At 34.6% G+C, this 15,844-nt stretch overlaps 3 protein-coding genes across 4 annotated transcripts; all 3 read right to left on the bottom strand.

The window, feature by feature from the left end:
• Positions 1-538: 538 nt before the first annotated feature.
• On the bottom strand, positions 539-1,127 carry LOC139858892 (oleosin G-like). The gene has a single exon (XM_071847732.1). The coding sequence runs from the start codon at positions 1,062-1,064 to the stop codon at positions 585-587; it is 480 nt and encodes a 159-aa protein (XP_071703833.1). The 5' UTR covers positions 1,065-1,127; the 3' UTR covers positions 539-584.
• Positions 1,128-2,163: 1,036 nt separating this feature from the next.
• Positions 2,164-5,836, bottom strand: LOC139857713 (uncharacterized). Its single transcript, XM_071846537.1, has 8 exons — positions 5,599-5,836; positions 4,808-4,856; positions 4,593-4,681; positions 4,011-4,067; positions 3,819-3,881; positions 3,609-3,674; positions 3,017-3,103; positions 2,164-2,917 (listed from the first exon to the last, which is right to left on the bottom strand). The coding sequence occupies exons 1-8, from the start codon at positions 5,701-5,703 to the stop codon at positions 2,351-2,353; spliced, it is 1,083 nt and encodes a 360-aa protein (XP_071702638.1). The 5' UTR covers positions 5,704-5,836; the 3' UTR covers positions 2,164-2,350.
• Positions 5,837-7,884: 2,048 nt separating this feature from the next.
• LOC139857641 (zinc finger BED domain-containing protein RICESLEEPER 2) lies at positions 7,885-13,333 on the bottom strand. Of its 2 annotated transcripts, none has more exons than XM_071846457.1 (6): positions 13,257-13,333; positions 13,075-13,151; positions 11,768-11,840; positions 11,241-11,462; positions 9,708-10,579; positions 7,885-8,970 (listed from the first exon to the last, which is right to left on the bottom strand). In XM_071846457.1, the coding sequence occupies exons 2-6, from the start codon at positions 13,084-13,086 to the stop codon at positions 8,056-8,058; spliced, it is 2,094 nt and encodes a 697-aa protein (XP_071702558.1). In that variant the 5' UTR covers positions 13,087-13,151; positions 13,257-13,333; the 3' UTR covers positions 7,885-8,055. The 2 variants fall into 2 exon arrangements, with proteins under 2 accessions (XP_071702558.1, XP_071702559.1); XM_071846458.1 differs by having other exon boundaries at positions 11,241-11,459.
• Positions 13,334-15,844: the final 2,511 nt, after the last annotated feature.

Raw genomic sequence — 15,844 nt, 5'->3', positions numbered from 1 at the left:
CTTTGAAACACCGGTTTGCCACATGGCATAATTTTTTTTTTTTTTTAGGATTCTGGGATGAGCTCGTTTATTTGTTTAGAAAAAAATTTTAATTATTTTTGCTAGATTTAAGGGATGAATATTAATTATTAATAAGGTAATTTGAAACTTCTTTTAATGTAGTTTGAGAAGTGAAAATTCAGATAGTTATTACTCCGTAATTAATAAGCTAATTCTTTTAAGGGATGAATATCAATTATTAACAATTAAATTTTTTTTAAAACAAATAAACAAGTTCATCCCAGAACCTTAAAATAAAAAAAAAATAAAAAAAAATGTCACGTGGCAAAGCGGTGTTTCAAAGTCCGGTTTGCCATGTCACTCTGCCATGTGGACGAAGTAGATAGAAACCGGACTTTGGAACACCGGTTTGGCCCAAACCGGAGTTTGAAACTACGATTTTACTAGTTTTGTAAAGATTTTTTCCAAATTTCTAGTTTTGTAAACATATTAAAAAATATTACTATTTCAAAAAAAAATTCCATTTTAGAACAACACACAACAAAACCCGGTCCACCGGTTCACCATATATCATATCAACCGGTTCAAGCACCAGGAGCCGCATCTTTCACCTTACTCTGAAAATACCCACCGTATTCCCACGCATAATCCTTCACATGGCTGGCTGTATCCGCAATCCGGCTTCTCGCATAATCAACCCGGTCCGACCCGACCGGATGCAACCCTTTAAAGTACTTATACAACCACGAAACCGCCGCTGCAGCAGCTAACCCGGACCCACAAACCGATACAAAACCGGCAACAAGCACAAACAACAGCGTACCAATCGGAACCCAAATTGGGCTAGTGAGAATAACGACAGGTGCGAATAATATGAATCCGACAACGGCGACGGTGACTGTGACGCCGGTGAGAAGGAGTAAGATTGCACCGGAGATTATAAGTGTCATGATGCCCATGAGTTGGGTTGAGTTTAGGGAGTGGTGACGGAGGTTACGGATGAACGGAGATCTGTCATCGGAGGGACGGTGGATTTGGCCGGAGACGGCGTTCCGGTCGGTCATCGTTGATTGGGGTTTTGATTAAAGTTTGATCGGTTGTTTTAGAAGGTGAAAAAACTAGAGAGATTGATATGAGAAAAGAGGAAAATGGGGACACGTAATTAGATGATTAACTGACATGCAAGGTGTTGATATAACACGTGGGATGAGAACATATTAGCTTATTGTCCTTTCAAATCAAAATAAAGTTTAATTTAATTTAGATTGAAATTAAAATTACTACAAATAACTTTGGCTATAGTTTTTCTTCTTTTTTATTCCTTTAATTAATGAGGTTTTATATTGTGACATACAAGGTAGATTGAAAACAAGACAAAATCTAATTTCACATCGGTAGAGTACAAGGAGATACGATGTAAATAATGCTTCTCCTATTCTAAAAGAGATTATTTCTTCACCTAGAGTAAAACACAACGGTAAAAAAAAGAATTACCTCTCAATGTTCTATGGATTGAGCGATTGATTCTAAATGGATTTCGATCATTAAGTAGGTTAAAAAAGTGTGATACGTCATGAAAATAATAGTAGAATCAAATTTCAATGAGTTTTAAACCTACCCGAAGTTCAATTTTTACTATACGCCACAGTTAAATCGTCAATAAATCGACACTTGTTGTTGACTCGATTAATAAAACCATAATAGATAGTGATTGAAAAGATACTATATATTTGTTGTACCGGGTTAGGTTAGGTTGGTACCTGCTAGTGTATTTGGTATAAACGTACTAAAAAACAATATCTGGTTAATAAAATAAAGTTTTGTTGAGAAAATGTTAGAAAATCATGAAGTATTAATTACACTTACAAAATGTTTACAAAATAAGAGGTTAATTATATTAAGAAAGGCAACTAAAGTGAGATGATTTAAAGTATTTGATTAGCAGATATATTATGGCACTTCATTTTGTAAGAAAAAAAAACTTATTGTTTAGGTTTTGTTTAAATTCATTTTCTATTGTTTTTGTGAAAAAGGTCCGAAACTTATCGGTCCTGACGATTTTGCCCCTCACTGCCTTCACTAACCTGCGTCTTAAGTTAGCAATTAAATAACTATAAACACTATAAGCATTGAATACTTGTAAGATACAAGTATCTCATACATGATAATAGTGAATTTATCAAAAACACGAATACCACGCATTTGAAATAAGTTTCTAAAACTTCCCATTGGAAAATTTCAAAGCAAAAAACAGATTACTCAACCGAGTTCTTTGCTCATTTTAAGATAATACTACACTTAATTGTACTTGTTTTTCATCACAATATATCTGGCATGGTACGTCATAGCTTCAACCTGATTGAGGTGGCGGTGGTGGCGGCATTGACATCTGCATCATACCATGACCGCCAGCCATTTGTTGGGGAGGTGGTGGGGCCCTCCACATATGCTGACTACCCATTCCTGCTGGCGGTGGAGGTGGCCTGTTCATCATCTGAGGCATGTTTGAAGCAGGTGGTGGAATGTTAGGTGGTGGCGGCCTGAACTGTTGGAGGTGCTGAGGTGGCATGCCTTGAGGCTGGCCCATCTGTTGCCATTGTGGCGGTGGGACCGACATATGTTGCATGGGTTGGTACATATGGGCGGGTGGTGGCACGGGTCGCATTGCTGGCATAGTTGGAACTGGAGGAACTGACCCGTTTGCGAATGGGCGGGGCGGAAGTGGAGCACCGTTCGGCTGACCAAGCGTAGGGGGTCCACTTGCAAACAACGTGTGGGGCCTACTTTTTTGTGTGGTCGGGTTACTGCTAGCCAGGGTTCTTTCAGCAGGGGTACCATGACGCTCTCCCTTTGTGTCTTTCTTGTAAGCATACGACACTGTTATTTGGCGATTGCATAGATATTGACCATTCATTGACTGCACATAAAAATTAGCCAAAAAAAAAAAAAAATCAGTAACTTTCAGGCCCAAATGAAACAATAAAAGCCCCATAAGTAAAAAGGATAATATGTGTACCTCAATAGCTGCGTCTGAAGCCTCAAAAGAATCGTAACTAATGAATCCAAATCCGCGTGAATTACCTGTATCAGGATCTCTCATGATCTGCAGCACATATATTATTAGAACTCAATTGAAAATATAAAACTTACACTTAAAAAACTAGTTGCAGGATAATAACAAGGATGTCAACTTTTATTCAAAGTAAACCGCTCATATTTGTAAGGTAACATTCCAAAAATAATATGCTATGCCTAACGCTACACTTCTACTGTAGTTAAACTAATCTTACAGCTAGTATTGTACACTTCCACTGTAGTTAAACTAATTGATCAAATGTATTTTTCTTGATCCGATATTGATACATGAATAAAGCCACTCAATGTATTGTACACTTAAAGATATGCTCTTCTATAGTTCTATGCTTTCATAAAATAGTCCGGTTAACCAAATCAAGAAATCATGACAAACTATTTAGAGGAACATTAACTATAAGAATAGAGGAAAGATAGCATGATTATTTCCAGTTTACCCTAATCATTAATATCCATCATCCACCACAGAGCTATTATCGATTATTATAATTATAAAGTGAAATTCGGATTATTACCTTAGGATTAGTAACAATTACCCCAAAAGCACTGAAAGTATCGTAAAGTAGTTTCTCATCCACATCCTGCAAAGAATACAGTGAAAAGTTACAACTCATACAAACTTACGAGTCAACAAAAATCAAAGTGAGATTGAAAAAAATGCATGTCGAAAATGATGGTTGTGCAAAAAAATGAATTAATGTTCTGGTGACACAACAAAATCTTACTGGATCGAGGTTTCCAACAAAAAGGTTTGCTCCAACATCCAAGCTCTTCTTATCTTGTGATGCCTGCCATGCAAAAAATAAATAAATAAATAAATAAAAAGGATAAACAAAAAACATCTTTTAAAATATTATCTGCACCTGTGAAAAGTATAAAAAATTTAAATCATTATGACAACATATTCAAGCTCATACCTTGTTGACACGTATTGGCTTCCCATATAGCTTGATCATGTTGAGAACTTTTATAGCCTGCATCACCAGTAACAAACAAAAAATGTCAAAACATAACAGTCACAGCTAAACAGATGCAAAAACTCACAACCCAATGAAGCAATCAAATTAACAATGAAGATTTCTAGGCTCAAAAGAAAAATAAATTTTAACATTAGCATATCTGGTGCTCAACTCAAGTTCTCATGAAATAAAACATAATCTCATTTTTTCATTTTAACTTGGTAGAGATCTGAGAAGTTGAAAATTCAAATGGATGACTATTTACGTTCTTGTATATATCTATGCATCCGGATAGAAGAGATTGATTTATTGAGGCTTGAGTTGCTTTTAGAATAAACAAATCAGCCACATCACAGCATGCTCATTTTCAGAAGAAAAAAAAAAGACATCGTACTTTTTTTTACATACATTAAATGTAACACCAATGTGATGCAGTCTATCTTTATTTTTATAACTCAATCAGGTTCAACTATCGGTAGATTATGATCTCTTATCAATGACTATATGAACAGAATAATTACGACAGCAGGTGAGACTTACATAATCTGCATCTTCTTCACTTCGGAACTCTACAAAGCCATAGCCTTGATGGAGATTAGTCACTCTATCTTTAGGAACATACACATTAACTGAACAAAAATAACACAAAAAAGTCATTACACGTTACTTAAAAACACATAATGTTGTTTAAACTATAGTTGTAGAGAAAATGATGTCAAGCAACGATTATTGAACTATAAAACAGAGGAACCTACCGACTGGGCCAGCTTGAACGAACAACTCCCATAATAGCTCTTCAGTTGCCTGAAAAGATATAAATAAGTATAAAAAAAAGCATCAGTTTTAGTTAGGAATATCAGTTATCAAGAACAATCACAAAGAAGTAAGCTTACACCGCGCATTACGTTCGAATTCAGATTTTAGATACTAATCATAGTGATCATTACAGAAGTAGCCCCCAAGATTGTGAGTGCATTCTTTAATATGCTCATAAATTTTTATCAACTGTGACATGCAGTCTGTTTCGTTACATCTTATCTAAGGAAACGTTGGGATACGCTTACTTATACGTAATGTATTTGCTTTAAAATAAGTAGCTGTCTATATGTTTATTTTAAGTGTACAATCTTTCTGAATTCTACTGTCAAAATAAGTACTAATACCTAAGATTTCACATACAGATAACATTATAACCTAGAAACATCTAACAATATCTAAATACACCTTAACGAATAAGGCGAAAGTTGATTAACTGTAGGTTAACCGTTAAAAATCACTAGCTTAATAGATTAAATTTCTGAAAATATAAATTACCACTAAGCTAGCCCTAATTAATTAATTATTAATATTAAGATAAAATCAGAACTCGTGGTAAGCTAAGCACATTCTATGATGAATTACTTAACACAACTCGTATTGTATTTATTTGGTTCGAATTGCAGAAACTAGGGTTTTCAATTGTTATAGATGTAACTTTGCGAATAAATAATAGTAACTAATTGAGTAAAGTGAGAGTAAAGACGATGAGTGGAGGGATTAAGATGACCTGAGGATCTAGGTTTCCGACGTAGGCGGTGGCGTCTTGGTTTCTTTCGGCGGAATGTTGACCTAGCAGATTTGCTCCGACACCGGGAGCTATCCTAGTCGTCATCTTCTTCTTCTTATCTCAATTACGTACAGGAATTAAACCCTAGAAATAGGTACCGTATATAAAACTAAAAACCCTAGCTCTGTAAGATATCAAAAGGTTCCCACAATTTTTGTTCTGCTCAAACTGATTTTCGAGAATGGAAAAACTTATGAAATAAAAAATATCATAAATAATACTTATACAGTGAGTGGGTAATCATCGCACACTATTTTTTTAATTTATGTACACTTAATTAACTATAAGCATAATTGTAAGTTTATTAGACATAATTTATGTACACTTAATTAACTAAAAGCATAATTGTAAGTTTATTAGACATAATTTATGTACACTTAATTAACTATAAGCATAATTGTAAGTTTGTTAGACAAAAATGTACATGAATCAAAAAATAGTATGTGATGATCACTTTTCATATATAATTTGTTTATGTACTTTTACATATTTAATTCACATTCACATATACTAATATAATTCACATATTTAAATTCTAGCTACAACTAATTTTGATCATATTATTATTGACAGGTTACAACGTAACAAATAGCTAACAAATAGCTCGATGTGTTAAGGCAGAGCTATTCATTGTTTGATGTAGGTCCATGACAACACTCAACAGCCAATAAAACACTTACACCATTTTCAACCGTGATTGTAATATCACGGGCAGTTTATGTACTTTTTGTCAAAAAATGCAAACTGATTGTGATTAGACAATGTTAGTTTCTGAAATTTTAAAACCGTTGTGTCAGTTTTTTGTGTCAAATATTGGGTATGATGATGTGGTAAAATCTGATTGAAAATTGGATGTAAAAAAATTTAATTAATAATAAAAATAAAATATATATATTTATTAAATCAGAGAAAAATCTGATTGGTTGAAGGAAAAGTGACGGGTTTCAACATTTGCGTAGGAAGTCCGACTGACGAAACTGACTGACGCCCCGTTAGGCTCCGTCATATTTCATCAGTGTTGTCCATATAATCTTACGGAAGAAAGAAACGCTCGGTTGGGTTTGATCTCAGTGTTAATAATTAGACTATTATACATCATCCATTTGAAGTTCAGATTGATACAATCAAAAGTTAACTAATATACCTAGCAGCCTAAGTGTGGAATGTTTTCAAATACCATTGTAGAATTTTAAGAAATCAAAGGGGGGAAATTAACAATCAACATTACTTTAAAGTTGACATTTTTATTCTCGTTTTGGATATGATAATTCAAGAGTTTGGTGATCGCTTTAGTGAGGTTCACACCGAATTGCATACTATTATGACGTCTTTTAAGTCCGTTATAATTTTTTATTAATATGTTTGATGCATCTAAGTTAATGAAATATATGTAAGTCATTGAAATATAGGTTATGGTCAATAAATTATTTAGGTTTACTATTGTTGCTTTCGTAAAAACTTAAAAGTTGACTTTCGGTCGAGTTCTTATATGCACAATTTCAATTCAAATGGTAAAAAACGGTTTACTGTCGAAAAGTATATCGAAGAAAAGAATTTACTCTTGCCAAATTTTCTATTTACCATATCATATTCACCGATAATTAAATATTTCTATGTCAACTTAGTATAAATACAATACAATAATTACTTTATTTTCTTGCTAATATAAACATTCCAATCTCCTTTAAAGGTGATTGTGTCAATATCAAAAGTTTGTAGCTAAAATTTATGTACGCTCTTCTAGTAAATGAAAACATATTACCATTTTATATGTTTCCATCGTAATAAATCGAAAAAAATGAAAACATATTACCATTTTATATGTTTCCATCGTAATAAATCGAAAAATTAAAAATATGTTGTTGGGATTAGAAGGGGTCCACTTTAAACTAGAGGAAGGTTGAGTCTTAGCTAGACTCCTAACTAGTTAGGCCATGACACGCTAGAAATCCACTGGGTCAACGCTAGTTGAGTGGTAACCAAAGGTGCGCCTCGAGCTCAAGCAGAGCAAGCCCCTAAGCTCAAAGGGCCCCCTAGCTCCATCCCCTTCAACATATTTGATGCCTCCACTTAGATCACAGGCTCAAGTTACTAAGACCAGCAAGCTAAGCAGTCCAAACATCCTTTACATATATTCCACAAGTTTTGTTTCTAGACGATGTGGCAGTAGTGATTTCTTTTTTTCTCACTTTTTTTTTTTTTTTGAACAATATTTTGCGACTGTAAACAAATTCATTGGTCCTAAAAGGTTACGCACATAATATTGATGATCTAAAGCAAATGGTAACAATGGATTAGAATTATCCTCTACAATCTGTGCAATCAACAAATCCCTAACAACCTAAATATACACAAACAAAACATCAACAAACTGAAACTTCAAACATACATCTCAAATCACTTATGCTTCTTCTCCGAACCACCTGGTGCCACATTATCGCCTAAACCCGCTAACTCCATTAACCTATCGTAATCGATCTCAGTTGACTTAAACTTTAACTTCATCCCACATTCGGTCCATGATCTTACACAAAGCGTCTCTCGAATACTTGAATGTGGTAGCGACTGTTTTGACCGGTCAACCTCATCCCCTTTACTACAAAACAAATCCTCGGGTTCTATTGATGTCGCTTGAACCGCCAAAAAATCACGCGCCATTATTGACAACCGAGGGTACCTCGTACTGTTCACTTTCCACCATTCTAGGACATCGGTAAAAATCGGAGCTGTAGGCTCGGATAAATATTGCGTCAGTTCGTCCGTCGAATTTCCCATACTCGCACGTCGTCGTTTTCGCGCGATTTCCTCTGCAAACGACACGTTACTCCCTCCATCGTCTAATTCTTGAGTATTACCATAAGATGATGTCATCGAAGCGAAATGATTACTCAAGTAATTTCGCACGAAATGACTCCTTGCTTCCTCGAGATAATTATCCAAGTTTAAACTTTCGGGGATTAATTCGATTTTAATCCGGGGATCAAGGATTGCAGTCATGTACGTGAAAATATTTGAAACTTGATCATTATAACTTCTGACTTTTGTAGTCATATCGATCGCTGCGTTTTTTAGCCAATCTGGAGTATGACGAGATTCTCTACAAGCGGTTATAGTTTCGGAAATATGATCCATGAAGAATAGGACTAATCCTACGGTTGGTAATTTGTTCGTGCATATGTCGTTCGTGGTCTTGTAAAATGGCTCGAGATACGCGTGCATTATATTGATCGCGTTTTTCTCTGCTGAATTTAGTAACAATCTACCAAGCATCTCGTCGTACTTTCTAATTATAGTTTCCATCGATTTACCCGCCTGTATATATATTTAAAAAAAGTAAGATGAAAGAAGAGATGAAGGTTGCAAAAATCGCTACTCGGGGAGTGTAGTCGGTCAGGACTTTTTAAGGAGTAGTAGGCAACTCGAGGAGTAGTCGGATGTTGACCAAGTTTGACTTTGATCGGTTTTGACAGAGTTTTGACCAATTTTGACTGATTTTCCAAGTAATCCCGAGTTTTGGGCGAGTTTTGAATGATTTTTCAAGCAATCCCGAGTTTTGGCCAAGTTTTGACAGAGTTTGACCAGGTTTTGACCTAGTTAAACCAAGTTTTGACAGAGTCTGACCAAGTTTTGACAGAGTTTGATCAGGTTTTGACCGAGTCTGACCAATTTTGACCGATTTTTAACCAATTTTGACTGATTTTCCAAGTAATCCCGAGTTTTGACTGATGTTTTGAGTAATCCCGAGTTTTGGCCAAGTTTGACCAAGTTTTGATATAGTTTGCCCAAGTTTTTACAGAGTTTGACCAGTTTTTGACAGAGTTTGACCAAATTTTGACTTTGACAGTTTTGACCGAGCTTTGACTCATTTTCTGAGAAATCCCGACGAGTTTTGACTGATTTTTTGAGTAATCCCGAGTTTTGGCAGAGTTTGACCAACTTTTGACATAGTTTGACCAAGTTTTCACCAAGTACTCGCCGAGTAATTCCGAGTCCTGTAACACGAAGATATTACGAAACAAAGAAAAGGTTAGTTAAATATAATCGTATACCTTACGAACGATATCGAGCATTTGATAAGTGCCGTTCCATCGAGCTGAAACATCAAGGGGAAACTTCCAATTCCCTTCTTGATAAGTTGTTGTAAACTGATTAAATTCGTCAATTATCTCCGGTGACGAATTAATCTCCAACGCAAACTCCCTAATCTTTGCAACTACCGATTTAGTTGATCTCAAACCATCATCGATAACCGAATTCAACGTGCGAGCAGCACATGGAATGTAGCAAAAAGGGTTAGCTTTTTGACTATCAAGTTCCTCTTTAAGCGTATGACAAGCATGAACCACATTTGTACTATTATCATGAGTGCACGAAAGAACTCGGCTTTCTAAATGATAAAATTTCAAGATTTTTAATAACGTTTGATAAATTTCCGAACTTCCGCAAGGTGACGGGACCCGCGATACATCGAGAAGTAATTTGTGAAACGACCAAAGATCGTCAATCCATTGACAACTAACACTCATGTAAAACACTTGTTGGTACGATGTCCAAAAATCGAGGGTGATCGAGACTTTTGAAGTGACGTTTGCTAACGTGCACCGTACGTCTTCCCTCATTGTTTTGAAGACTTCGGTGAGTACTAATTGGAACTTTTCGGTAGGCCAGATTTGGACGGTTGGATTGAGGAATTTGAAGGAGTTGCAAAGCCATTTTTCTTCGAACGTTGAAGGAGGTAAAGATGCTAAAATGAGCCACTTTACGAGTAACCAATTTAAATGATCAAGATCTACATGAGACGTTTTGACTTGGGTTTGAGGCTTTTTGATGACTATTAACGGTTGTGAACTTGGGGTAGAGATGGTATCATCCGCCTTATCGTACCCTGGATGACGGTTACTAAGGTGCCTGCCCAAATTGCCTTCAATAATTAAAAAAAAATTGTCAGTGTGTCGATTAAGAATACACGGCTAAATTATTTTTTATTAAAGGCGGCAATTCGATCCGTTTACTTATAACACATTTTCAAACCCTCCACCTGTGTTTTAGCATCCAAGCGAATCAATATATAGGACTATACCTGGCAAACGGGTCAGGTTGGGTCGGTTAGGGTAACGGGAAAAATGGTTTTGTTTTGAAATAGGTCATGGGTCAAAAGGGTCATGGGTCAAATGTGTCAAAAAAAATATTTTAGTTATTATTATTTATAATTTATATTTATTATTATATATATATATATATAAAAATATCAATTAATATACATAATAAATGATATAACCATGAATGCTTTCACATATGTTTCATGGATGAAACTTATTATGATCTTTTTGCTTGACTCGTTTGACCCATTCACAAGACCCATTAGACCTATCTCTATTTATTGAGTTTAAGAATTGATATCCATTAGACCTATTTCTTTATATAGGACTCAACAGGTTGGAGGGAAATCCATTGGACCTTTATTTCAAGACCCAATTGACCCAAAAGCTTGACCCATTTGACCCAAATTTGAGATATGGGTTTCAATTGCCAGGTATATATACGACAAGTTCTATGATCTAGACAGATTGTAGATGAAGTACCGGTAGCTGTAGAAATGGAATAGCTCTGTCCACAAAACTTGCACCTACGATTCTTGCCATCCGATGTTGTTTCAAAGAATCTAAGGTAAACGGAAGTCATCGTCTTTTTTCTTTTCGTTAAATGATTTCCTTTGTCTGACGAAGTTCCACCTGGTGCACTATCTATCGGCTCAATGTTCGGAATGAGTGATCCATCCATGACAGATTTTGGTTCCGTATCTACTTAAAAAAAACCCCATGAAGTTAAAAAAAAAAAAAAAAAAAAAAAAAACAATATTTTCATTGAAATTCAATATTCAATATAGTGATTATAATAACCAAAAAACAAATGCACAAATTATATATGTAATTTACAAGCAATTCAAGTACACATACAAGATTCATACTTGAATAACCTCTGTTTTTTTATCTAAATAATAAACAAGTTTATAACCCGCGACTTAATTAATACTTAAAAATTTATTTATTAATTTATTAATATTAAATTTAATAATGAAGGCACAAGTATGGCAAGAAAAAGCTAGTACCTTTTAAGTGTTTGTATGTATTGCTTACACTCCAATCCATTAATGCTACAGTTTTATCACCAACTACACCTGCCTGAAGCAATAAATATGTGATGAAGAAAGTTAACATGTTAAACACACTAAAAACTGAAACCAACAAAAATCGAAAACTTCGAAACTTCAATTCATTAAGAAAGCAAAGTCACTTGAATCTAACATCGTAATGCAGAAGCAATTCTACATTTTATGGACCTGCTATTATGGAACGTATTAAAGTAATGTTTGCTTAATGTGATCACTCAGTGTTGTAAACGGCAGCCGCCTTGGCCGCCAGCGGCCGGTGCGGCGTTTTTGTGACTAGTCTGTCCCGACTCGAAGAAAAATGTCCAATAAGTCGGTCAACAATCAAAAGTCAGGTCAAAGTCATGTCAACGTTGGTTAAAAGTCGGCTTTTTGTCCGGCCATGTCCTAGTCTTAACAAAAATCTCAACCCATTTAAAATTCGATGAGAAAGACACCGACTTATATAGAATCCCCTAAAAGATAAATTAATAAATCAATTATAATCTAGAAAACATTATAAAAAGCCTATATATTATGTAAATTACACCCACGTCGTCTTATTTGTAAATCAAGTATTTATGTCCGAAATATGTATTATTCTATGTGACTCGTCCCCCGCCGCGTCCCCATCTCGACCGACTCATCCCTCTAGGGTCTCTACCGACGCGTCGCCCACTAGCGTCTTTTACAACCTTGTGATCACTGCAACTTGAGTTTACATTGTTTGCCAAAAAAATCTTTTTGATAATGATTTTCAGAGTAGTTTGGGTCAAAATATCAGATATTCAAAAACTAGCTGATTATCAAAGATAAATGTATCATTACTGAACTATCTGTAACTTCTAAAAACTAATAATCTGATTAGTGATTATGAATACTGAATATCACTGTATTTACTAACAAAACACACGTCGAAACACCCCCAATAAAAAACTAGCCACAGTCAAATCAAATATGATGTATTTACAAAATATACTTCAATAACCAGCTGAATCTAGTTCTAAACTAATTCTTTGAATTCTACATTACAGGTTTAGTTAAAACAGTGTGACAATAAAGAATTAATGTTGTACACTATATACACTACCAAATTCAAAAACTTTTCTCAAAGTCAAAATTAAGTATCTAAATGACAACTAGCAAGTAATAACCCTAATCACATAATGAAATAATTCAAAAATATTCCATACTCAAACCAGTAATTCTTAGTATTTTCACTCAGATAAACACACTAATTAATCTGAAACAGAAAGTTAGAAACTCACCCCAAACTGCATTATAAAGTTAAAATATCACAAATTTTGGGGCACAAGTACAGATCTTTATTTCCAGTCTCTAAAAACTTCAATTAGCAAGCACCAAAAGTGTTGAAAGCATCAAACTTTACATAAAATAAACAAAACCCATGAAGGGAATATGTAAAAAAAAAAAAAAAACAAAATCTCACCCCAAACTGCATTAGAAAGTCAAAATATAACAAATTTTGGGGGACAAGTACAGATCTTCTTTTCCAACCTCTACAAATTCCAATTAGCAAGCACCAAAAGTGTTGAAAGCATCAAACTTTACATAAAATAAACAAAACCCATGAAGAAAAATGTAAAATTTCAGCCCTAGATGATGAATTTAAGCCTGTATCAGAAGGGATTTGAAAACATGTTGTATATATATGTGTGTATATATGAGTGAGGGTGTTTGTTTGTATGAAGAAAGGAGGGAGATCGAGAGGGGAGAGAGAAAATGGTGGGGGGAGCTGGATTGGGGATGTTAGCCAGATCGAAGCCGAGCTTACAGACACAAATGACGGAGAAAATGAGAAGGCGATTAATTTAAGTAGATTGATTGAATGAATTGAAGTCGAGCCAGCCGCAGGATCTTTCTTTCTTTCATTCGTGTGAAATTACCTTTTTAGCCCCCCACGTACTTTGATTTTGAAATGGAAAACGCTTGTTTTTCTCTTAATATATTACTCTAGTTCATAACTCGAGAATTCGCGAAAAAAAGTTCAGTATACACGTTAGTTACAATTTTCTTTTTTTATTTTGGTAATCATGACCCTAAGAGTTGTTAAGATGCAAACATAACTTGTGCACGACGCTTATTTTTTACTTTAATATAACGGTTATTGAATTGTACAAGATTTTTATGTACTTTAACGACAACACTAAGGGTTATTGTTAGCGTTTTAATTTTTGATTTTTAAAACATTTTTTTAAATGTTTGTACATAAAACTTGTTGTGGATGGTTATTTACAGAAAATGGGTGATTTTTTTTTAACGTACAAATGATTTTTGTGTGTCCAAATTTCTTAATGACAGAATTATAGCCCTAACGTCTGTGATTTGAAAAATCCTAAGCTTAATTCAGTTGACAACTTATGTGAGCAAAATCTAAATTTAATATGAGATAAATAATGGTTTTAAGTGATTATTATGTAATATTTGTCTATGGCCTACGTGTTTGATTCTTTGGTGTATTGTACTTTTCTTGTATGTTTCGGATTGTTTGTTTGGCTTTTTAATAGTGTTCGTAGTAGTTTTTGATTTAGCTTGGTAACCTTTAATTTTTGTTCTTGGCATCCGCCATTGTGTGGGTGGTGGTTTTGTGTGTTTGGGTCCCGATTGGTGGTTGGCTCGCCTGTAAATAGTGTGCATAAATATAAAAAATAGGGGTGACGATTGGGAGCAATTGTTATAAATGTGAAGATAGTAAAATAGGGGGTGACGATTTGGAGTGTGGCATTTCTTCAGTCGGGAAAAGAAGACAAGTGTTGAAGGGTTTGAGGTGGACGTTATTACTATTCCTTCGTCATCGACTGAGCTAGATATGGATTTCTCCTTTTCTAATTGGACGGGAAGATCTGTCAAGTTTTCTTTGGTTCATGGAAAACTTCTAAAACTTATTCTTAAAGATAGGGTTGTTAGCGCGGAAGTGGAGAAATTTCGCCATTCTATGAATCAAATGTTTGGTGGTTTAGATCCGGCAGGATTTTTCATTCTTGTTTCTTTGTTAGCGGTTTGAGGTTTCCCCGTTTTGTTTAGTGTCTTGTCCGTTAGATTTGATTTTAGGTTTGAGTCGTTTGGTCGATGTTTGTTTTGCTTTGTTTGTTGGTTGGGCTTTAGTGGTTCATTATATATATATATATATATATATATATATATATATATATATATATATATATATATATATATATATATATATATATATATATATATATATATATATATATATGGCTTTAGTGGTTCATTGTTCTCCTAGCCCTTTCTTGTAACGACCCTGGAATTTCCAACGTTATTTTATTAATAATTATTATTATTAATACGCGTGTTTAAACGAATGTACGTTATTACATTTACATGTTGCCATGATTGCCCGAACTTGACTTTAATGGCCCGAAACGTCTTTGTGACACCCGGAACTTTCACGAATAATATTTTTAGATATTATTTACATTCATGATTAAATTTATTAATCATTTTAATTAACTAAGACTATTAGTTAGTTACTTGGGCTTTAATTGGATTAACTTGTGAATTATTGGACTTGGGCTTGTTTAAAGCTAATGGACTCTTGAACTTGGGCTTATAAGCCCACCCTACACTACTAGTGGACTTAGTTAGCCCATACTACATGTAAGTATTAGTTTCAAAGTGTAACTAGTTAGTCATTTACATAAGGAATCTAGTTATGCCTTAATCCCCGTGAAACTACATCTTTTAACCACCTTTTGTAAGGCTTTACTTGCTATTAACCAACAAACACTCCTCCCCCCCCCCCCCCTTGAAGGCCCCAAACCGTCGGCCATAGCATATGGGGAGGGATTTTTCATTTTTTTTTTTTACTACATGTACACTAGTATCTTTCAATTACTTCCCATTCTCAAAACACACACTTAATTCTCTCAACTTTCCTCTCTTTTTCTTTCAAAATTATAAGTAACATGAACATAATTTCTCTCTTCTTTCTTGGCCAAAACCGAATCCTAACACCCTTAAATCATCATCATTCTTTGATTGTTATAATCTTTTGTTAGT

Source organism: Rutidosis leptorrhynchoides, chromosome 7 (genome assembly GCF_046630445.1).
Source record: "Rutidosis leptorrhynchoides isolate AG116_Rl617_1_P2 chromosome 7, CSIRO_AGI_Rlap_v1, whole genome shotgun sequence".
Classification (NCBI taxonomy): domain Eukaryota; kingdom Viridiplantae; phylum Streptophyta; class Magnoliopsida; order Asterales; family Asteraceae; genus Rutidosis; species Rutidosis leptorrhynchoides.
The sequence above is the reverse complement of the archived record's forward strand: the minus strand, read 5'-3'. Positions and strand labels throughout refer to the sequence as shown.

Coding starts and splice junctions, on each gene's coding strand:
- LOC139858892 (XM_071847732.1), bottom strand. CDS start 1,064: ATGACCGACCGGAACGCCGTCTCCGGCCAAATCCACCGTCCCTCCGAT.
- LOC139857713 (XM_071846537.1), bottom strand. CDS start 5,703: ATGACGACTAGGATAGCTCCCGGTGTCGGAGCAAATCTGCTAGGTCAA. Junction 3,882..4,010: donor AGCCAATACGTGTCAACAAG/GTATGAGCTTGA, acceptor TTTGCATGGCAG/GCATCACAAGATAAGAAGAG. Junction 2,918..3,016: donor CTTCAGACGCAGCTATTGAG/GTACACATATTA, acceptor TTTTATGTGCAG/TCAATGAATGGTCAATATCT.
- LOC139857641 (XM_071846457.1), bottom strand. Junction 11,463..11,767: donor TACATACAAACACTTAAAAG/GTACTAGCTTTT, acceptor GTTTTTTTTAAG/TAGATACGGAACCAAAATCT. Junction 10,580..11,240: donor TTCCATTTCTACAGCTACCG/GTACTTCATCTA, acceptor TAATTATTGAAG/GCAATTTGGGCAGGCACCTT.